The sequence below is a fragment of the Engystomops pustulosus genome, chromosome 9 (genome assembly GCF_040894005.1).
Source record: "Engystomops pustulosus chromosome 9, aEngPut4.maternal, whole genome shotgun sequence".
NCBI lineage: Eukaryota > Metazoa > Chordata > Amphibia > Anura > Leptodactylidae > Engystomops > Engystomops pustulosus.
Genome location: NC_092419.1, coordinates 75,783,929 through 75,808,752, shown reverse-complemented (window position 1 = coordinate 75,808,752; position 24,824 = coordinate 75,783,929). Strand labels below are relative to the sequence as shown.

General features: G+C 39.1%; 1 protein-coding gene across 1 annotated transcript; it reads left to right on the top strand.

The window, feature by feature from the left end:
• The first annotated feature begins 773 nt into the window (after positions 1–773).
• CNGA2 (cyclic nucleotide gated channel subunit alpha 2) lies at positions 774–23,031 on the top strand. Its single transcript, XM_072123257.1, has 8 exons — positions 774–991; positions 15,424–15,589; positions 16,976–17,086; positions 17,799–17,978; positions 18,357–18,467; positions 19,464–19,570; positions 21,030–21,793; positions 21,913–23,031. Exons 2-8 carry the CDS (start codon positions 15,474–15,476, stop codon positions 22,540–22,542), a joined length of 2,019 nt encoding a protein of 672 aa, XP_071979358.1. The 5' UTR covers positions 774–991; positions 15,424–15,473; the 3' UTR covers positions 22,543–23,031.
• The last annotated feature ends 1,793 nt before the right edge of the window (positions 23,032–24,824 follow it).

Sequence of the window (24,824 nt, the reverse complement as noted above, 5' to 3'; positions counted from 1 at the left end):
TGATGCACTGCCGACCAAGGTCTGCAAGACCTTAAGTCTGCAACTTATACACCCACTAAAACAGAATTTATAACTTATATATACACTTATAACTTCCAGGTGTTAATGAAGAGGATAAAGGGAAAACAGAGAATGAGGTCTCCAGAAAAACAGCAGATATTTAGATATGCATTCATACATACCAATACACAAGAAAGATGCAAATAACAAACTATCGCTTTAGATTGTTGGCAGTGGTGGCAGAAGATGATGATGGATTGCTATGATTAGCAGCGACCCAAATTACCCAGCACCCAAATAATAAAATGCCCACAGCAATAGTCATTAAGAGGTGATTACATATTAATGCAGTGACAGGTCATTAATAGTTATAGCCTGACCCTGTTCCAAATTATATCCCTACTTTTACTGAGGTTTGAATCTTTACTACTGTATACCACCAAAAAGGGAAGCATAATTTTTTTTTAATATTTATTTGTCAAATTTTTGTAAACTAGTATGCTTTTAAAAAGGGCTGGTAAATCACGATACACATTTATTGTTAAAGGGGTTAAACTGCAAATATTTTTGCTGAATCAGTAATATTGCAGTCATTTCCAGTGCCGTAACACTGTGTATCTGCGCCTTTGGGTATATGTCACCATGAATGTAGTCCCTATGGAGTAATTAGTCTCCCTCATTAACATGAAAACAAACAGGAGGAGGGAGCTGTAAGGTGAGGAAGTACAGGAGCTCTGAATAATAAAGAGAGTGAGAAAAAAGGGATCCGAACAACAGAAGCATAAAAGAGTTCTCTGATGCTACCCCAGCTCATAAGAAAATTTAATGAAATAATAGACGAAACCACTAATCTCTAACAGAGGAACACAATCTTCCTTACAAATACACAGCCAGTTCTGGTCCCCAGATGAATCCTTAGGAGTTATATACATTGTGACTGCAATTCAAAGAAGAAATTATTGGATGAATACAACAAGGGCATTAAATTACGGTAAGAATATTGGCTAGATATATAGACTATAGACTTGTGTATGTATTAACTTACTAAATTATAATTTCATTAACAAGCTGTTGAAGTGTGCAGTCTCTGATGTGAAAGTGACATTTACATAATTATGTATGCAATATATCATATACAGTACAAAAAGTTATAATAAAAAAGTAAATTGTTTTTAATAAGTCAATTTTACAGCGGGTAACCCTTTTAATGATATATTTCAAATTGTATTTGTAATAAAGTTATTACATTTTTAAATCAATGGATGATATGCATAACAGAGAACACGATACTGTACATCCATTGCCCTCAAAAATCATAATACTCTTTATATTCCTACATCAATTTTTACAATTTTATATTACAAGTCCAATATATACTATCAATTTTCACCCTTATTGTTTATTATGTAAAGTACAATCCATTCTCCATTAGAAATGCCTACATAACACAGTATCAATATATATTCCCACAGTCCTTTATTTTTTCCAAAGTATAACTATAGGCAACTTGTTCTTAAGTTGAATTTGTATGTAAGTCGAAACTGTATATTTTATAATTGTAGATCCAGACAAAAAAAAATTTGGCCCCAGTGACAATTGGAGTTTAAACATTTTTTGCTGTAATGGGACCAAAGATTATCAATAAAGCTTCATTACAGACACCTTACAGCTGATCATTGCAGTCTGGGACCAGAGTAAAGCATTCAGAAAGCTTCAACAGAGGTCAGAGGGGAATGTCTGTAACTATGGGTTGTCTGTAAGTCGGGTGTCCTTAAGTAGGGGACCGTCTGTATACACTATCCCTATCACACATCTATTTTTTTTTTCACTATCAGTTAACAGATCACATATCTATCCTTACTATCAGTGTATGGATCATGCAGCAATTACTAACACCATGCCTTTTGGATCTATTAAACAAATGTCCCTTCAAAGCATATAGGGCAAATCATTAATAGGTTATTGGTAGGGCTGTGACACCTCCACAATCTCCTGAGAGCAGATGTGTCACTACTACTCCTAGTACAGAGTAAAAGAGACAGCTCCATCCATTATGTATCAGTCATACCCAGATTTTATTTCCATTAGTCTGATCTGAGCTTACTATGTATGGGTCTTTAAAAGTCTATACCAGTGGTCGCGAACCTATGGCACTGGTGCCAGAGGTGGCACTCAGAGCCCTTTCTGTGGGCACTCAGGCCATCACCAGAGAGGACTCCAGGTATCTTCCGGCAGTCCCAGACAGCCCAGGACTTGCTGTGCACAGAGCTATATTAAAGTGACAATTCTAACTGGGACTAATGAAGGGGTGGGAAGGTGTGGACTGATCTGGATTATCATTGTAACTGTGACAGAGAAGGGAGTGTAAATCACTAATTACATTTCTGTGTTGGCACTTTGCGATAAACAAGTTGGTCTTGGATGTAGTTTGGGCACTCGGTCTCTAAAAGGTTCGCCATCACTGGTCTGTACAGTTTGGGTTCTTTCAATGCTTTGTTGTTCATCTTGTATCGCGGTGGACGTACTCTTAAAGAATGTGTCAAAAAGGCAGGTACAGAAAGTAATTAGGAGAAAATAAGATTGTTGTAAAATAACTCCACACAGGACTATTAAGAATGATGCCTTTTGGGATTTGGGAAGACCCTCCATGGGGTCATACAGTGCTGTATAGTAGTTTTCTCTAACTCGAGGGAGCAAAAGAGAACATGTATTCTTGTTTTGCCCTAATGGAAAAACATATGCTGTTTCAGTGGCGCTAACACTAGTATGGTTGTTCAGTGGCACTATTGTCATCCCAAAGCAATATTCCCAGGTGTAAACTCATATGATGTTTCACTAAGACCAGTGCATGAGAAAGCTCCCTCTCAAACAGCAAAACCTCCATATTACTGATCCTTTAGGGAAATGGTAAGATTGTATGACGTGATTTGCCATTTGGCAATGATTCAGGGCTGTGTCATTGCTTCAAGTAGGGAATATGTGTCCCTCTTGCTTACTTGGTAACTAAAAACATTATTTGCAAATATGTAAGAATATAATGGGGGAGATTTATAAATTGGTCAAAGTAGAATTAGACAGTTCTCTGCTGCGGCAGATTAATCTTTGTGTCTGATGCTGGATGATTAATCTGGTGCAGTATATGACTGACGAGTCATACCTTGAAGCTCCTATTAGTTGATCTAGTTTGCTTTGCCACAATATTGATTTTTCTTAAGCATGGGCTATTTACTGTGAGGTCATGGCCTATTTTTATGTGAAAGGATTTCCATATTTCTTTCCAAATCCCTTCAGAAAAGGGGCATTGTGGCTTTTAAATTGCACTTGGCACAATCTAGCACAATGCAGTATTGTGATGTCATACCCATCAATTTTTTCTCAGTATCTGGATTTCACTTTCTGTAATAAAGACTATTACATGCAGCCTTATTATGGTAATCCGAAATTGACATCTGGTCATGTTGACACAATACAGGTTCTCGTGTGTTGTTTTAGAGTTATTTTATTTATAGCCATCTTATTGTTAGGGTCTTTTGCTGGCGGACATAGGATTCTTGCTTGGCAATATGAACTGTCTAAGCAAAGCCTATCATTCATAAACTACATACACCTCTCATTCATGGATATATTGAAAGTATAGACATATACTAGCAGGCCTATGCATCCTTTTTGCCTCCGTCTACACCAGTGGTTCTCAACCTATTTTTCGCAACCTCTTTTCGCAGGGGTCACCTAAGACCATTGGAAAACACAAATATCAGATGGTCGTAGGAACAGGGACACTGCTCTAGAGTTGCCATAAAGCCAGGAGACCAGCAGATGGGATCAGCATCCTCCTGCTGTCTTCCACGGTTGCTTCCTGATGGTATATCTCCCCCTGCCTGGCTCTGCCCTAATCTTTTTTTTTACTAAACCTAGAGCCTAACCTTTTGAAAAATGTAATAAAGTACCATATTTACTCGAGTAATATATACTACAGGGGGCTATATACTACAGGGGGCTGGCAGGTTATATACTAGGGAGGCTGTGACCAATGCATTTCCCACCCTTTGCTTATACTTACAGTTTTTTGTGTTAAAATTAGGGGTCTCAGCTTATACTTGGGTCGGCTTGTACTTGAGTATATACGATAATGTGTAAATTACCTGCAGAGGCTACTGGGGGGGTGGAGTAGCCTTTACACCACTCCTAGCAAAATGCGTTCATGCTTGCAGCTGTACGTAAGCACCAGCCACACCGCTAGCTTTCTATAGAGCTACGGCTAATGCTCCCGTCTGGAGTCGGGCAAAGGAGTGTGCGTAAAAGTAAGAAGTAAGTTAAGGTGCTTGTATGGCTTAACCAATTTCCAAAATCTGACCCCGATTGAAAATCTTTGGATTATTTTACGAATCCTAGACCCTAACATAACCTTTTAAAAACTTTAACCCAATTGAAAATCTTTGGAGGGAGCTGAAACTTATTAATGCTCAGAAATATCACCACAACCTAAAAGATTCTATGAATATCTGTACTGAGGAGGTGGCCAAAAATTTCTGAAGGTGTGTGTTCAAACTTGGTCAAGAACTACAGAAATTGCCTCAGTACCAATAAAATATTAATAATAATCTTCATTTATATAGCACCATCAAATTCCATAGTGCTCTCGGAATCTAAGGAACGTATACAAATAAAATAAGACATTACAGAGTAACAACAATCATATGAAACATTAGGAGTGAGGGCCCTGCTCGCAATGTCTTACAGTCTATGAGGATGAGGGGGGTATAAGAGCTTGTATAATGGTCCAGCCATTTTTATAAGGGAACTGAATAAAAATAATTTAAAAAATAAAATATGCTTCTGCTTGAACCAGCCTTCAGCCACCATCTTATATACAAGGTCCAAAGTCAGTGGGACTGCAGAGAAGCATTTTCTGGATACAGGGGGGAGTACACAGAATTGGTTAATAAAGAGTTAAAGTTGCATGCAGTTAATAAGTGTGATAGGCCTGCCTAAATAAATGAGTTTTAAGCGCATGTTTGAAGCTTTGGGGGTTGGGTAATAGTCTGATAGGCTGGCTAAGTGCATTCCAGAGAATTGGTGCAGTTCTGGAAAAGTCCTGGAGACATGAATGAGAAGATTGAATTAAGGAAGAAAATAATCTAAGATCACAGGCAGATCGAAGAGCATGGGTTAGATGATAGACTGAGAGAGGAGAGGTAGGGGAGCGAAGCATTATGAAGAACTTTGTGGACGAGGGTTATTAATTTAAACTGTATTCGGAAGGAGACGGGCAGTGACTGGCACAGACAGGAGCCATCTGTGTAGCGTTGGGTCTGAAAGACAAGCCTGGCTGCTGGAGAAAGATCCAGAAAATGAGACACTGAAAGTCCCGTCAGAGAGATAGGAAGAAATCCAAAAGTGCAGCATCCTTCAGGCCAATGTAGAGAAGCATACTGAGGAGAGGAGCTGGTGGTCCCCAGTATCAAACGCTGCTAAGAGTTTTAGAATAATGAGGAGAGAATATTGTCCTTTGGATTAAGCTGTGAGGAGATCATTGGAGACTTTAGAAAGAGCCGTTTCAGTGGAATGCATAGAGCGGAAACCAGATTGTAGGGGATCAAGGAATTAGCTGAGAGATAACGGGTTAGTTTAGAATAGTCCAGGCGTTCCAGGAGTTTGGAGATGAAAGGGAGATTAGAGACTGGATGGTAGTTAGCGGCACTGGATGGATTCAGGGAAGCTTTCTTTAGTAATGGGTTGACAACAGCATGCTTAAACTAAAAGGTATAGACACCAGAAGAGATCGAAAATTTTAGTTAGATGTTAGACTGTTTGAGAGTACAGAGGTGCGGCGATGGGCTCACTAGTGCAAGTAGTGTGATGAGTAGAGAAGAGGGACCTGGACACTTCTTCCACTGTGACTGGCTCAAAGGAAAAGAGCAAACACGATGAAGTAGCAAAGGGAAGGGGAGTTATTTCCTGTCAAATGCAGTTAATTTTATCTTTAAAAAAGTTGGCCAGATCTTAAGCCCCAAGGTTTGTAATGGGTGGCCTAACCTTTGGCGTTAGTAAAGAATGAAGAGTAGTGAAGAGTCTTTTAGGATTGTTAGAGAGAAAGGATGGAATATATATAACCTGAGATCTAGGTTCCATGGATCCAAAGTCATGACTCATAGAATCCAGGATGTATAGAGTCGCCACCCTGTGAGGACATGTGAGATACATCCTTGGCATGGAAAGGGTTTCCGAACGTCTGTGGAGAAAATCATACACATCTACAGTCTTTCTGCATTATAAATTCATTCTTAGAACTTATAACACCTCCCTCCATCACACCAACAGGTCTATTTCACTAATATAATATCCTTTCTCTCTAACAATCCTAAAAGACTCTTCACTACTCTTCATTCTTTACTAACGCCAAAGGTTAGGCCACCCATTCTCCCTGTGTTGGGGGAGAAGATCCTAGCAGGGGTGGCGGAGTATTTAACCCCTTGAGGACGCAGCCATTTTGTAGCTTAAGGCTCAGTCCCATTTTTTGGATTCTGACTTGCGTCGCTTTATATGGTTATACGTGTTTAACACTGTTACTTATCTAAAGGATTCTGAGATTGTTTTTCCCCTCATGTTGTACTTCATTTTAGTGGTAAATTTTGGCTGATAAGTTTTGTGTTTATTTGCAAAAAAAAAAGAAAAAATTATGAAATTTTTGAAAAATTTGCCATTTTTGAAATTTGAAATCTTTGCGTTTTCAGGCAGAAGGGAAGGAGCGCCCTGCAGCTGCCAGGATTTTAGTTTCCTCATTGGCCCCTTTTGTAGGCTATAACATTTTTGCATCGCCGTCTTCCAAGTGGCATAACATTTTTACTTTTTTGGCTACGGAGTTGGTTGATGGCTTGTTTTTTGCGGGACATGTTGTACTTTGCACCAGTATCATTCTGGAGTACATATGTTTTTTTGATCACTTTTTATTGCATTTTTTGTGTGATTCAATAGGTAAAAATCATAATTTTTGGCAGGTTTTTAAAGTTTTTTTTTATGGCGTTCATCATACGGGTTCAATAGTTATTTAATTTTATTCTATGGATTGTTACGGATGTGGTTATACTACCTATGTGGGCTTTGTGTTATGATTTAGACTTTTTTGAGCGTTATATGTCTCTTTATATGTTTTGGGGCTTATGGGCATTTATTAACTTATTTTTTATTGAAAAACATTTTTTTTTTTTACCATGGGACATGAACAAGCAATCATCTGATGTATTGCAGGGTATTAGCAGTGTCAGCCCATGCACATGCATAGGCTGGCACTGTGCCTTTAATATGACGTCACAGATGTCATCTTAAAGGCACTGCCTTCAGGCATCTCTGACCCCAGAGATGCCATAGCAATGATCGGTGCCCCCGAAAACGGCGGGGGGGGGGGGGGTTCGTGGGGAAAAGGCATGTTAAATGCCGCGGTCATAAATATAAATCTGATGGGTCACCAGAGCCTTTTAATACTTAAAAAAAACTTGCCAAAATCTATAAAAAGGAATTCAAATCAGCCAAAATACAAAATGAAAGACAGGTGGCTGAAGATAGCGAAACAAATCCCGAGAAGTCGGGCATCGGTGACTGGAGACCAATAGAAAGTGGAGATACTTAATAGGTTTTTTTTAACTCCGTTTATACGATAGAAGAAAGGACTTCTGACATGGGTGGTGCCAGTGTGGGTCATGCATACTGTTATATACTAGACTGGCTAAATGTAGACATTATCCAATCTAAGCTCAATAAAATCAATGTGAACAAGGCTCCTCGACCAGATGGGTTACACCCCAGAGTTCTTAAAGAACTCAGTTCTGTTATTGCTGTACCACTGTCTAAAATCTTCAGGGATTCCGTAATGTCTGGTGTGGTGCCAAGTGAGTGGCGCAACGAAATGTGGTGCCAATATATAAAAAGGACTCTAGAACTTCGCCAGGCAATTATAGGCCTTTAAGCTTAACTTCCAATGTGGCGAAAATATTGGAAGGGTTAGTAAAAGACTATATGCTGGAGTATGTGACATCAAATAGTATAATAAGTGACAGCCAGCATGGGTTTACTAAGAATAGAAGTTGTCAAACTAACCTGATCTGAAGAGGTGAGCAGATGCCTGGATGGAGGAGCTGCTGTGGTTATTGTGTTCTTGGACTTTGCAAAGGCATTTGACACTGTCCCTCATAGACGCCTTATGGGTAAAATAAGGGCTATTGGTTTGGCAGAAATCATTTGCAATTGGATTGAGAACTGGCTGAAGGATCGTATCCAGAGAGTTGTGGTCAATGATTCCTACTCGGAATGGTCACCAGTTATGAGTGGTGTACCCCAGGATTCTGTACTTGGCCCACTACTATTTAATACCTTTATTAATGTTATAGAGGTAGGAATTAATAGCACTGGGTCTATTTTTGCAGATGACACCAAGCTGTGTAGTGTAATACAGTCTATGGAGGATGTTCATAGGCTGCAGGGTGACGTGGACAAACTGAATGTGTGGTCATCCACTTGGCAAATGAGGTTCAATGTGGATAAATGTAAAATTATGCACCAGGGGAGCTAATAATCCAAAGGCAAAATATGTCCTTGGGGAAGTAAATCTGGGAGAGTCCCTTGTTGAGAAGGACCTGGGGGTACTAGTAGATCATAAATTGAATAACAGCATACAATGTCAATCAGCTGCCTCTAAAGCCAGTAGGATCATGTCTTGTATCAAAAGTGGAATGGACTCCCGTGATAGGGATGTAATATTACCACTGTACAATGCAGTGGTTCGGCCTCACCTGGAATATGTTGTCCAGTTCTGGGCAGTGGTCCATAAAAAGGATGCCCTGGAGCTGGAGAGGGTTCAACGTAGAGCCACAAAAATGATAAGGGGTATGGAGGGTCTCAGTTATGAGGAAAGATTAAAACAACTAGATTTATTTAGTCTGGAAAAGAGACGACTACGAGGGGACATGATTCATTTATATAAATATATGAATGGTCCATACCAAAAATATGGTGGTAAGTTGTTTCAGATTAAATCAAATCAAAAGACGAGAGGGCACTGTCCCTGTCTGGAGAAATCAAGGTTTAATCACCAGAGGCGACAGGGCTTTTTTACTATGAGAACTGTCAATCTGTGGAATAGCCTGCCTCATATATTTAATACCATCACTATGAAGTGCAATTTGTTATGCAAAAAACGAGCTGTCACATAGCTTTTTACGTGTAAAAATAAAAAAAGTTATAGATTTTTGAAGGTGGGGAGTGAAAAATGGAAATGAAAAAACGGGAAAGGGCCCGGTCCTTAACCGGTTAAACAGCATCTAAGTATATGTGTGTGTGTCTCTATATGTGTATGTCCGCTAAAGGAATCTGCACTGTTGCTTTTGCAATCACCAAATTTTGCACAGCCACCTACAGAAACCATAGTCTACTGCTGCTGTGGCAGTTAGAAGCTGAGCCGTGATTGGTTGTTATTTTGCCACAGGTCATTAATATGAGCTCTGAGCTTTGATTGGTTACCGTAGGCAATGAGTAAGCATGAGTATGACAAACAGCAGTTTTGACTGTAAAAATTTGAATGATTTAGAATTACCTTTTCTGTAGCACAGGATTACAATTCAGCATGGTAATTAGTTTTACATGTTTCCAAATAGTCTGACATAACCTGCCCTTTGCTGGCTGTCAGTGTCACGGCTGCTCCCACGACCCACGTCTTGGTTCATGGGTACACCCGTGCCCGTCTCTGGCCCCCAACTCCCCGCTCTGCTGTCTTACTTCTCCACACTCCTGCTCCACCACTCGCTACCTAGGGCGCGCACGCTGGCACTCGAAGATTTAAAGAGCCAGCACACCGCTAATTGGTATTGGCCATTTCCAGGAATTGTATATGAGCCGGCCTCTCCCAGCATTCCTCATGGTTCTTTGTGCCATATGCCTCAGAAAAAGCTTGTTTTGTTGCTTAGTGCCTGATTTCCCGTTGTGACCCAGGTTCCGTTCCTAATTTTGACTCTGTGCTGTCTGTCCTGACCTCCTGTTTTGTTTCTGACGTTGATCCTGTGCTGCATGTCCCTGACCACGATTCTGCCTCACAACTTTGTTCCACTTCTTGGCCACCACCGCGGGCAAAGTTCGCACATGTGGAGAGACCTGGTGGTACCCTGCTGCAGCAAGTCCAACCCGCTTTGCGGCGGGGTCCGGTGAAAACAAGGTGCCACTGAGACTCCGCTCCCAGGTGTCAGTTTACGCCATCACTCGTGGTGGTACAGGGGATCCACTACCTCAGATCCTGACAGTTAGTATTCTTGAGTGATACATAGGGTTATCATTAGACCTATTCATATGTTTAACTGCCCTATGGCAGTGAATGGTGACAAAAAAGGGAGCCTGCTGGAACAGTTAATCCTGAAAAACAAACAATCTGCACCTGAAATACACCTTACTGCACCATACCTCCCAACATCTGTGAAAGGGAAAGAGGGACAAAATGGCGGCGATCCCCCTAAGCCACACCCCCAATCACTCCCTGGCCACGCCCCAAATTTTAGCCATATTATAATAATAAAAATCATTTCAATTAAAAAATAAAAAAAATTTCCTCACTGGGATTTGAACCTAGAACCTGCAGTGTCCATGAACAATAATAACACAGCACCCCAACCCACTGAGCTATTAGCTCTGTGATTATCAAGGATTAGAATTTTGGTAACTAACTTCCGGGCTGAGTCCTCTTCGTACAAGGGTGGGGGTTTTTGCATTTTGTATAAAACCCCCACGCTAATAACCGCGGTCGTTGCTTGCACCGATCGCGGCTATTAACCGGTCCGTTGCCGCCGCCATCTTTATTCTGATCGCCGTGCCCCCGAACGTCATCGGGGGGCGTCGATCGGTTGCCATGGTAGCCTTGGGTCTTTGTTTGACCCGAAGCTATCTGGCTTCTGCAGATTCGTTACAATGAGCCAGTGGCTCATTGTAATGAATGAGCTGCAAAAATGCCATATATTGCAATACAGAAGTATTGCAGTATATGGTAGCAGCGATCTGACCATCTAGGGTTAATGTACCCTAGATGGTCTAAAAAAATAGTGAAAAAAAAAAGAAAAAAAAAGTTTAAAAAAGAAAAAAAATTAATAAAATATTAAAAATTCAAATCACCCCCCTTTCCCTAGAACTGATATAAAACATAATAAACAGTAAAAATCACAGACACATTAGGTATCAAAATATAAAAACGGTTACGGCTGGCGGTGACCTCCGAGGCGGGAAATGGCGCCCAAATGTCCGAAATGCGACTTTTACACCTTTTTACATCACATAAAAAATGGAATAAAAAATTATCAATATGTCACACAGACCTCAAAATGGTAGCAATGAAAACGTCGGCTCATTTCGCCAAAAATGACACCTCACACAGCTCCGTGCGCCAAAGTATGAAAAAGTTTTTTTTCTTTTTTGTACACATTTGTTAAATTTTTTTAAATGTATTAAAACACAATAAAACCTGTATAAATTTGGTATCACCGCGATCGTACCGAACCAAAGAATAAAGATGAGGTGTTATTTTGAGTGCACAGTCAAAGTCGTAAAAACTGAGCCCACAAGAACGTGCACGTGCGGGTTTTTTTTAAATTTTTCTACATTTGGAATTTTTTTCCAGCTTCGCAGTACACGGCATGTTAAAATAAATAACATTACGGGAAAGTAAAATTTGTTACGCACAAAATAAGCCCTCACACAGGTCTGTACACGTAAAAATGAAAAAGTTATGGATTTTTGAAGCTGCAGAGCGAGAAATGAGCGAAAATACCCTGCGTCCATAAGGGGTTAATGCCTTGGTATATAGGGAGGGATCTTCTCAGAGATTATTGTAATTATTGCGACTATTATTATTATTATGGAGATGATTATTATTATTATTATTATTATTATTATTATTATTGAGATGATTATTATTATTTTTACTATTATTAATAATCGTCTCCATAATAATAAAAATAATAAAATTTATAATAATAATAATAATAGTCTCAATAATTACAATAATAATCTCTGAGAAGATCCCTCTCTATATATCAGTGCATTAGTCTGTGTCACAGTGTAAATGGCAGATAACACTTCTTAGTTACCAGAAATCCTCAGCTCTGTATCACTGGGCTTATAGCTTAGTTAGTTAAGCTCCTGTCTATGGTGCAGAGGGTCCCAGATTCGAATCTCAGCCTGGGCAAAACTTTATTTAATTTAATTATATAAAGAGCTTGTGTCTGGGGAAGCCCTGGAGACCATATATGGACAGATGCTGATCTGAAGCTGTTGACGTGGTCCCTGCTCTCTCTGCTAAGCCAACACTTCTCTGAAAAGGATTCCCTCCCGATGTCTGTAGAAGCCATTCTGTACTGTGAGTTCAGACTTTCAAAGTATTTACTATGGGGACACAGCGGGACCTGGGGGGAGAATCCGTGACAATCTCATAGCTGCCCGTGACGCGGGGCAGAGGTAAGAAAAACGGGAAAGTCCCGTCAAAATCAGGACGGTTGGGAGCTATGCTGCACTCTGGTCTGCTAGTAATCACATGTTAATAATGTGACCACTCGCTGTCAGACCAAATTTCTGCTACCAAAGCTTGAATCTCTGCAATGCAAAAATTGAATCTGCATGGAGGGAAATTGCTGAGAAATTAGCAGTTCACCCATAGTTTTACCATGGCTATTTTGCGATAGGAAACACTATAATGTGATATTCTGCAGGGTTTTACTGTGTGTGGCCTGGGCCTTTATCCTGCTGTAAAGGATCTAGGGCTCAAACAGCCTGTCAGTTGTAAGGTGACTTTCAAATTAATCTTTTTTAGCCAAAAATGGCTCTCGGACACCGGGATGATAGCAGACACTAAGACACACCAGTCTCTTAGAAAATGCAGACTCACAATCTTTATTAGCGCGCAACCACATATATAAAACACAGAAAATCATCTTTGTAGGGGTGTGATAAGGTGACAAAATACTGCAATGCTATAGGCCTGCTTGAATATCCCCCCATAAATTCACTTTCCCAAAACCTGAAGATGAACTTTACATATTATTTCTCACACAGAGCACTGTCTCCAGGGAGACAGAATGTTTTTACTAAAAGTCCTGAGATGAAGACTCCGAAGGCTCCTCGGTGAGGCCAAAACATATGATAAGCAGATGCTGAAGCAAAAATATAGGAGTCAAGGACAGTCTATCAGCAGATTCAAACAAAATGATATATTATACAATATATGATATATTTTACAATATAGCTTACAGTGGTCTGCATGACAAGATGGCGCCCGCTTGGCCCAAAATGGCTTCTGTAAAGAAATATATTTCTCACACGGCAAACATAAATCATTATACAATTGTCATCCAGAGGAAGGCAAAGACATACTATAAAGTAGTTGGTACTTGTCTCCTATTAGGGAAACGGAAGAAATAATATATATAAACAAAGTTATTAATACAAAAATAGATCATGTTTTTTGATAAATATCTGAACATAATGACCTAACTGCACTTAACTAAACCCCAAACCCTTTCCTTCTGGAAGACTCGTAGCTTTCTTTAGTAATATTTTGGGGTGCATATATTTTTTTTAAGTACAATTATATTGTTTTTTTGGGTGGACTAAATTTCTGGCATTGCCTTTAAAGAGAGTCTGTCACCATGAATGTAATTTTTTAGATTCCAACAGCCCATGCTATATTGATATTAAAAATGCCATTGTTAGCATTCCTAATTTCAGTACTTTATAAAACTTTATTTCACATTACCTGGCTCCCTGCCAGCAGCGTGTGGTGAGTGCCGGAAAGGGGGGCAGCTGCAGCAACTTGTGTCTCAGTCTCCTAATGCATTCTTCCTTTCCTTTACACAGACAGGCAGGCAGGGAAGGGAGGGATAGTGTTGAGCAAAGAAAGAATTAATGAGAAGACTGTAGCCAGTACTGGCAGTTTTCAGATTGCTGACAAAGGCTTTCTTAAAATTGTCATTGCATAGGCTATTGTAACCTATCACCCGCTAAAAATGTCATTACTCGTGACAGTTCCGTTTAAAATTTTTATTTTTATAGAAATTAGCTACATAAACAGTCGACCATAAACACATATAGTATTACATTAGTAGTCTCATTAGAGACTAAAAGGAAATGCAGCTGCTACTCATTTATAAAATGTCCAGCAACCTCCCCTCATTGATAAAGTGTCAACCACAGAGCCCCCCTCTAATGTAATGTCCACAGCAGAGCCTCACTTTAATGTAATGAACACTGCACAGCCCGCCTTTATTGTAATGTCCACTGCAGAGCACCCCTTTAATGAAATGTCAACTGCAGAGCCCCCTTTAATGAAACGTCCACTGCAAAGCCCCCCTGTAATGTAATGTCCACAGCGGAACTCCACTTTAATGTAATGTCCACAGCAGAGCCCTCTTTAATGAAACTGCAGAGCCTCCTTTTACTGAAATGTCCACAGCAGTGCCCCCCCCTTTATTGTAATGTCCACTGTAGAGCCCCCTTTAATTAAAGGTACACTTCAGAGCCTCCCTTTAATGTAATCTCCACTACAGAATCCCCCTTTAATGTAATGTCCACTGCAGAGCACCCCTTATTTTAATGTCCACAGTGGAGCCCCTCTTTAATGTCATGTCCACAGCAGAGCCCCCTTTACTGAAATGTCCACTGCAGAGCACCCCTTTCATTAAATGTCCACTGCAGAGCCCCCCTTTTATGTAATGTACCCAACTGAGCCCCCTCTTTAATGTAACATCCCCTGCTGAGTCTCCTACTGTAAAGTAATGCCAATAGAAGGGCCCCTTGAAAAAAAAAAACGCTATGCTCTCCTTCGGCTTCTTCTCCCTGCGGCTCCGTCATCCTCCCGGCCCGCGAGCGCACAAACTATGACGTCACCTGGCCACGGCACCGCACAACGTCATAATGTGTGCGATCAGGCCGGGAAAAACAGGGAAAAACAGGGAGAGGAAACCTAAGGTGCGTCAAACGTTTTTAACATGTAAATTCACTGGTCATGGTCCGGGACAGGGTGTTCCTGGGTCGCGGCTAGATGGTATTTTATGAACGGAGAAAACAGCGCCTCCCCAAGATGCCACCCCCTGCATAATGCAGCAAGGTTGCCGCCCAAGGCAACTTTCTCAACTCGCCTCATGGGTGGTGCGCTCCTGCCAGCTACTGTATTAAACAAACTGAACAAGTGAATGGGGGGTGGAGGGTGGCGGAGGGCAAGGGGTTGGGGAGGGTTGGATTAACTTGGGAATGGAGTTAGTACAAGATCAGTATAGGAGTTTGCTAAAGGTGAGAGTGGTAACAAGCATACGTATTGGTAAGCCATGTGTAATCTACAGTGTTTCATTTCATTTTAAACTAATTTGCATTTTTTTATTTTTAAATATATGCTTGTTTATACAGTTGGATACCTCCAGTCCTGACAACTTTGTTACTAAGCGTTCCCATGGAGGATGACTGGTCAGACAAATGTGCACAAGAACTCCTCATCTCCCAATTTACACCCCCGTTTAGCTATTAAGACACCAAGTGAAAATGAACTGGAGACTGCGGACAATTGTGGCAGTAGGTAAGGAACTAAGTAATATGTTAATTTCATTTCAGTGCATCAGTGAGCAGCACGGCGAGTATAAAACAGCAGGAAAAAAAACACACACAACAAGTACAGATAAAGCAAGTAAAAATAATGTAACAAATTAGACACTGTCATAATATGGTCCAAGTTTATTGATAGACTTTGAGCAACTTAACTAAAATTAAGACATGCTCTGCTTTTAAGGCACTTCTTTGACTTACAGTCCAACCTAAGGCTAGGTTTACAATACGTTTTATGTATAAAACACTTTAAGATGGCACAGTGCTAGGCGGCTGCCTACACATAAACTCCAGGCATTGCTCTTAATTTTCTTCGTTTTTTAGAAACTACTTTAATAGTTCTTAGTTTTTTCGTATTTAGTTCTTAGTTTTAGTTTATGTGTTATTTCTAGTTTAAATTAGTTAAGCCTTCTTAGTGAGGCGTCTTTTACTAGCAACACCAGCAGAAACCTGAGTGAAGTTGGCGCCCCCCAATCTTTTTCAAATAAAACAAAATTGGTGTCCCCAGCATCCCCTAGTGGAGCACCAATGGCTATAAGTCTCCACATGCCTACAAGGTGGCATTAACTGGCAGTCTCCGTAAGGAGAACTCTTACTTCCTGACCCTATTCAAAAGAATCTCAATTAGCCGAACCAGTTCCCTATGCTGTAGACCCAATCAGGTCAAAACAGTGCTGTCTACAGTTGGGAATCTGTTCAAGATCAAGGGAGCTGCCTTTCAAGGTAGTTAAAAGAGGTATGGTTATCCTTATTGTATCCTGCAAAGTCTATTTGCACTATTTCCCAGAACTATACTCAAATAAGACAAACTAACAACATATGCAAACATGACATGTACTAGTAAATGCTTGTTGGCATTTACTGAGATATGGTTGTATAAATGAATTATTGATTCCGGAATCAAGTTCCCAGGATACCATATAATTAGAGCAGAAAGGGACAGGGAGCTGATAAGAAGAAGTATAGGGGGAGTCAAGTAATATATCAATGACAAATTGAACAACACTTCTCATATCACCGTGAAAAAAACAACATAATTCTGCTAAGTTGAAATGCTATGGGTTGGCATTCGACCCTTCCATTTACCAAGCTGATTCACACTTGTCCTAGTAGGTGTAATCAATATACCACCATCTGCTGACACAAACATTACCTGTGGGTAATAATTGAGTATATACAGTAACTCTACAAAATCGCTCCTTACTGTAGATGCAGTATCTAGCAATGCATCCATGTTTTTTGGCTCAAATAAACAAAGTTCAACAAATGTGGATGAATGAAAAAATTCTGTAACTAATGTTCTACCTAAGAAAGAATATAAACATGAATAACCTTACTTTTTATATTCACTTTACAATAGGGCTGTGTCTGTATGTGATGATACCTCTTCAGAGCTGCAAAGAGTTATATCCCAAGATAACGGTGATGTTGTGTCCCGGGCATCTTTTAGAGGGAGAGGCGCGTTGTCCAGGTAAGAAACATTAACAATAAGAATAGTCTACAGGTCAGAATGATTTCAGTGGACCACAAGTAAATGGCTGGACTTGTCCTTCAAATAATAAAATATATATATAACACTACTTTATAAATAGTAAGTAAGAGCAGTTTAACATCACGATTCATGCACTGGGCTGTCTCCTGCCTCATGGACTGACCACACTGCCAGGGACAGGATTGAAATATGCTATCTATACAGTATATTGCTTGGAATAATTAGAATAAGTGTCGCCTTGTATGACAATGTAATGTAAAAAAAAATGTGATAATACCCATACCAACCCAAGCTACAAAACTAGCATTAATCCTGTAGGACAACATTTTTAAAAAAATACCAAAATTTACATTTTTTAACCATCCATCACATAAAAAAATATATTAATTGCAATCAATAAACTTTATAAACCACAAATATGTACAAATACAATATAGAATTAAAAAAGTTATGGCACGTGGAAGGTGGTGATGCAAAACTATGCAAAGGTCATTTAAAAAAAAAAACCCTATAAATTTGGTATCGCTGTGTATTGACCTAGAGAAATACATATTATTATTATGTCATTAAGATTTGACAAAAACAGGTGCAGAGATAAGGGGATATTACTTTTTTTTGCATGTTTACTTTTGGGAGATTTGGGAGAAGTTAATTTGCCATAACTAATGTACATTCTATTAATCGTTCTCAGGATATTGCGTTTAGTAGTGGTCCTACGAGAATGGGCCCACAGGAGCCTGCGTGATCAAGAACAACGGCCGGACTCCTTTCTGGACCGATTCAGAGGACCCGAAGCTCAAAACACAGAAGGCAACACTGGGAAAGAGAAAAAAGATCCAGGCACAAATGCTCAAAACAAGACAAGTCACAAGTAAGTTACAAAAATCATGTCAAAAGAATTGTCTATATACCTTCTTTTCTAAAAGTCTACTTTCTTGATTTTATTCACCTCAGGAAAATGGAGACCCTGACACACCTGTCTACATTTATTTATTCCAGGACTAGACATCTGGAAATAGTGGTGTTGGCCTCACAGTCAGTTTTATTTATGTGATAAACACCACTAGATACTTTTGGCACAAATTTGAACCATGAATCTTAGTGCATCTTTTCTGGATTTTTATATTTTCTCCAACCAACTTGTATTTATAGATCACAATGTTTCACTGATTCTTACAAAATATTGCACACTTTGCAAGTTGCACACAATTTGCTTTGTATAACGTTCATTATCATTTTGTTTAATCAGATTGAAGCTATCTGAGAGGCTCGTGGTTGACCCTTCTGGAAAATGGTACTACCGATGGCTCCTTGTAATTTCCTTGCCTGTGCTATATAACTGGTTCTTACTAGTTGTCAGGTAAGTCGGACACTGAGATATCGCGAACAACTAAGGTCTGTCTCCATAAGGGACCTTTTCTATTGAGTTATTGCCCATATTAGTAGGATCAGAGAGCAGTTGAAATATTACTATGGTGAACTAATCACATAGTATCTATTCTACAATGTAGTATCTATAGTGTCTTATGTCCATATTGGTTAAAAGAAATCTACCATCAAAATCAAGCATGATAAACCAGGGACACTCATAGATCCAGACATCGGGACTGTTATAATCTTCTTATATTTGTTATCCATGGTCTCCTTTTTAAATGATGCTAACGCCCACTAATTGGTGTGTTACAAATACACTGATATATCCAATACAGATGCCGATTTCCTTTTTACTTCATTAGTAAAGTTAGAATAGATTCATGAAGAATAATATAGTCTGTGCCTTCTACCTTATTATTGCTTTTGGGAAGTGGAAATGCTGTTTGAGTACTGAGGTCTGATTGCTGGATTGGACCTTTGTCAGTGCTGCCATTTGGACACTTACATAGATAAGTTAAGTAGAGTATTTTATATAGTCTTATGAATGAAGAATTATTTAACTATTGGATTTCAACCTGTACATATTTGCTCTGTAAAAAAAAAGATCTGTTGGTAAAAAAATAAACTACCTATTGTAAATTCTTATAATTCTAATCTTCTTCGTTATACATACTGTTCTTAAGTCCTGTAGAAGTGAATGTAGCAGGGATTAGTGGTTATGCACAACCGCACTTTTAATAAAGGGACCTCATGGACTCCCCCGAATTGTTAATCAGGTAGTACAAATATTTGGAAATCCAGTAATCATACACTTTTAACCCATCCAATTGATCCTTGCCTTTCATAGAAAGAACAAGCTGCATTTTTATGTTATTATTTTTATGTTATTTTACTGCTAATATTAATAAACAACATAACATAAGACAAATTTCTGTGGAGGTGTAATTTCCAGGCGAGTATTAATCCATCTTCTTTATTTTAGGGCATGCTTTAATGACCTGCAAACTAGTTATATCATAGTGTGGCTCACACTAGATTACGTCTCTGACATGATTTACATCATTGACATATGTATTCGTTTTCGCACAGGTAAAATGCTTTTAATAATTTTTACTTAAATGAATCAAATTAGAAAACAAACAAATTATGCTCAAAATGATTGTATGAAAAATGTTTGAAAAATAAATAAAATTTTGAGGGAAGAATATATATATCATATGTAGTCATGTATGTTTAGATATGTAGAGTAGTGGAAAACCATTGGTAGAGAAAACTTGTGGAGGATGAAGACTGACAAGAGTGGCGAAAAATGAAAGCATAACTGAACTTTTAACAAAATTACATAAATCAATAGTTTAGATGAAAATAGTGAACATTGTTAAAGAAAAGAATTCCAGTGTCCTGGAAGCCCTACCTTTCTTCCTTATAAACATAGATAGATAAAGGAACCTGATAAACTATCCAGGGACTGTCTGTAAAGGGTAAAATCACTGGAAAGATTAATATTTACAGAGCTGAATCATCCGGTAAGATATTATCTGTGGAAAGAGTTAATTGGCTATTCACACACAGACATCATTCTTGAAAATGGCAAAATATCACAATTTCTAATTCAATGTCCTTTGATACAACCATAAACTGTTGACTATGGTCAGTCCTCTCAAATGAACAGTGTCTTGTGTACTGCAGGAGTGAGGTGGAGGGAAAATAGAGCACTGGAGACAGAGGAACTTCCTGTCCAGCAGCATGCAGAGGAAACCCGCTTTACAGAAAGATAAGCCCATGATCTAAGGGAGCTGGGGGGCACAGAGAGTACGGTGTGTTTGGTTAGGTGAGATAGAAGAGCTGAGTATTATTGTGTCTTATATCCATCTCATGACTGATCTGTCTGATCTATATTTTTCTATGTGTTATAGTCGAATATTAGTAGAATCTTCAGATGCTAAATGAAAGTGTAGCTAAACCTGTACACTTAGTAGCTAATGAATTGATAGGAGCAGAATCAGCAATAGAACTGAGTGAAACGGTAAAGTTAGGGGTTAAAACTTGTCTTTATCAAATTAACATCACTAGGGGATTGAGATTTGAGCACTTTCTTTCATGGACAAACCCTTTTACTCATTAGTTCCTTATCTTTATTCTGTGTACAGGACATCAGAAACACTACACAATACAGGAAAAAGAAGAAAATAAATGAAGCACAGAGAAGCTGTTTTACATCATGTAGTATATTACAAGTTTACTAGTACAACCTGCATTATTCATTCTGGAAGAAAATAGCTTTAAAGGTTCATTTATGCTTGAAAGAATAATGTGGATTGTCCATCCAGCACATTTCCTTGTCAATGGTACTCACATACAGTAGTTCTCATTTAGGAGCTCTAATTGTTTCTATACAGTGTTTACCACCTGAACTGTACAAACATTAGAATGTCAGTGCATGTACACAATGGTCTACTACACTGTGCCTGTGAATGTAATAAAACTACACAAATTGAGAAAAAAGAGACATACTTACAGAACTGTACATTGTTTCTCCTGTTTTTAGGTTTCTTAGAGCAAGGACTGCTTGTCAGAGATGCCAAGATGCTCAGTGACAGTTATATCCGGACCTTGCAGTTCAAATTAGATGTCATTTCTATACTTCCCACTGACTTGGCTTACCTTGCACTGGGGATTCATCGCCCCGAGCTGCGCTTTAACCGACTACTTCATTTCCCACGCATGTTTGAATGTTTTGATCAGACCGAGACTCGAACCAGTTATCCAAATATCTTTCGAATATTCAATTTAGTGCTATACATTCTACTCATTATCCACTGGAATGCTTGCATCTATTATGCTATATCTAAAGCAATTGGTTTTGGTGTGGACACATGGGTGTATCCTAATGTTACTGATCCTGAGTACGGTTATCTTACTCGTGAATATGTCTATTGCTTATACTGGTCCACATTAACACTTACTACCATTGGAGAAACCCCTCCCCCTGTAACAGACACAGAATACCTTTTTGTAATTTTTGACTTCCTTGTTGGAGTCTTGATATTTGCTACAATTGTAGGAAATGTTGGTTCTATGATATCTAACATGAATGCAACCAGGGCTGAGTTCCAGGCTAAGATAGATGCCATTAAACACTATATGCAATTTAGAAAAGTAAGCAAAGATTTGGAAGCAAAGGTTATCCGGTGGTTTGACTACCTTTGGACCAATAAAAAGACAGTAGATGAAAAAGAAGTCCTGAAAAGCCTGCCTGATAAACTAAGGGCTGAAATCGCAATAAATGTTCATCTGGAGACACTAAAGAAAGTAAGTTGCTGGAAACATACTTCAATCATTCTTTTAAACACATATTAGGATCTTTTAACTAATTGTATACTTTCATTTATTCTTTTGTCTCTGACCCATACATTGTGATTATTTTATAGGTACGCATTTTTCAAAATTGTGAAGCTGGTCTCCTAGTGGAGTTAGTTCTGAAGCTGCGCCCTCAGGTTTTCAGCCCAGGAGACTATATCTGTCGGAAAGGGGATATTGGTCGGGAGATGTACATAATCAAGGAAGGAAAACTAGCTGTTGTTGGGGAAGATGGATTCACTCAATATGCTATTTTAACTTCAGGTAGTTGTTTTGGTGAGATTAGTATTCTAAATATTGAGGGAAGCAAGATGGGCAACCGACGGACAGCCAGCATTCGTAGCCTTGGTTACTCCGATCTTTTCTGCCTTTCAAAAGATGATCTGATGGAGGCATTGGTAGAGTACCCAGATGCCAAGAATATTCTTGAAGAGAGAGGAAGAGAAATACTAGTAAAAGAGGGTCTCCTTGATGAAACAAAAGAGAAAAATGCAATGAAAGGTAAATCTGCAGAAGAGAAACTAGAGCTTCTAGAGTCTAATTTGGATCTGCTTCACAATCGATTTGCTCGTCTGCTTCGAGAGTATAGTGATGCACAACAGAGTCTCAAACAAAGGGTCACTCTTTTAGAGGGAAGATTAAAAGACCTTCAAGGTGGTGAGATATCTTCAGATGACATGGAAGGAAAGAGCGATCCCTAATTAAAAGCTAATCTGTCTTTCATAAAAATACTTTTATCGGAGAAGCTACCCTGCGATTTTATATTACTGCTCATCTGTTATTTCCAATTAACATAACTTTTACATTTCTTCAAACCCAATCATTGACTTTTTCCTTATACAGGTTTTGTGGTGCAGAAAATACTCCCTTGTAGATGGATAATTGTGTCCACAGGGATTTGGACATCAAACACATTAGTAATTAACTCATGGTTTCAGCATATGGCTGTTTCACATGTACTTCATCTCTTAGGGACTTGCTAAGCAACCAAGCAAACTTCTCCTGTCAATAAAGAACAGTAAGAAAAGAATTCTGCTTATACAAATATTGCACTGCAGTTATTTAGTTCTATTTATTTTTATGACAAGAGACTAGAAACTAAATTTTAAAAAAATGTGCTCTTCCGATATATCATAGAGAAGATGGCTATGTGAGGTAGAAGGCTAAGGAGACTTATAATTGTCAATAATGGATAGCAGTATGAAGATGTCTACAATGCATTGTTTATAAATATGTATGTGTATATGTTTAATTACTTAAGAAAAATAAATTATATTTTAATAGTCACCAATAGCTCAATAATTTAAACCCAATGAAATCAGCTATCATTAATTTTCTAATTTTATATGTGTTTGTTAATGCGATTGTCACATTATAGAGTCTATCCATAGGACAGGTTAAAGGTAGCTGCTTGATTAGTGAGGGTTTTAATGCACATCATCATCGTTCCCTTATTTAAATGCATTCACACTTTCTTCTTGTCTATCTCCAGCAAACTTTGAAAATAGAGGCAGTGTACCTGTGTGGAAACCATTATACTCACATAATGGATGCAATGGGCTTCATTTATCTGGGGAGTGTGCAGTGTGCCAGATTAATCAAAGTGGTGCACAATCTTCATTAATATGGTGCAATCTGTACTACTAAAGTGTGCACCAACAATTTTTTGTGCATCTTTAACATAAGACCGTGCACCTTTAACATAAGACACTTTATGATTCCTCTGTGCTTTGAGATGTTGTGTGCTAACAATGTGCTTAGATTGTCAAAATACAGGGTTTACCTACATTTTTATTTAACTAATGAACATTCCCTAGCATCTGACAGATAGAAAAAGAGAGATGAGACAGATCAAAAGATGAGAGCTGATGAGAACTATGTGATGTATATAAAACACAATGGCCCAGATTTATGAATAATAATAATGTGCAGTTTTCCTGTGGAGTGTGCAGTGTGCGACAGATTCATGAAATGTATCGTATGTGCAAGCAGTTAATAATTCCTTTATTTTTATTTATAGAGCGCACACAGATTATGTAGCGCTACAAAGAGCTTGCCAAATCAGTTTGCACAAAATAGAATGTGATAAGTCAGACAGAAAATTGTCTCAAAGGCTTTAATAAATCCAGCCAATGACATTTTCAGCTCTGCTAACTCACCTATAACACACACATTTAGCTCTGCTATATGACTCCCTCCTGGATAAAGACCTTATCTGTTTGTAGCTAGTAGAGTAAGTCTTTGCACACTGCTGCTTGCTGGGAGGAACTGCCTGTGTCATATAATGCAGGGGGAGGGGCAGGATGCACAGAGCACTGCAGTGTGCAGACAAGAGAAGCTATACATGAGAGGAATCTGACCATAGTTAAAACAATTATGGACGTATCAGTCACACTTGAGGAGGGAAAGTGTGGGGAAAAGTCTCTTGGAAGAGTCTGTGGACCTTCTGGACCACCGCGGGAGATCATGGAGCTAGCCGCAGTCTGGGACCGGAGTCTAAGTGGACACCTGGTCTTCGCCAGAGCCCGCCGCAAAGCGGGATGGTCTTGCTGCAGCTGGGTGCCACCAGGTCGTTCCATGCGTGTGACTAGGCCCGGGTGGAAGCCAAGGTAGTACGGAAGGAAGTGCAGGAAACAGTTCAAACCTGAGATGACAGCAGGAAACATGGAAGAATACTGGTAACGCTGGCACATAGAGGAACCCTGGTGATACTTGAACGGACTGTAGATTACGCTGGACAGGAACCCTGGAAGGCACAGCAGGACAGGAACCTTGGAAGGCACAGCAGGTCACAGGAATGCTGAAATATGCGTGAAATGCAATATTTTTGTTAAAATTAGTAAATTAGAGAATGTGTTATTTTGTTATCCTTAGTATATTACATATAATAAGAATCTTGTCTTTTTTGGAAAACCCATTTAAATGTCTTGTGAAAGGAGTTTTATTTACTGGAACCCTGCTCAGCCACAAAGGAAACGGATCA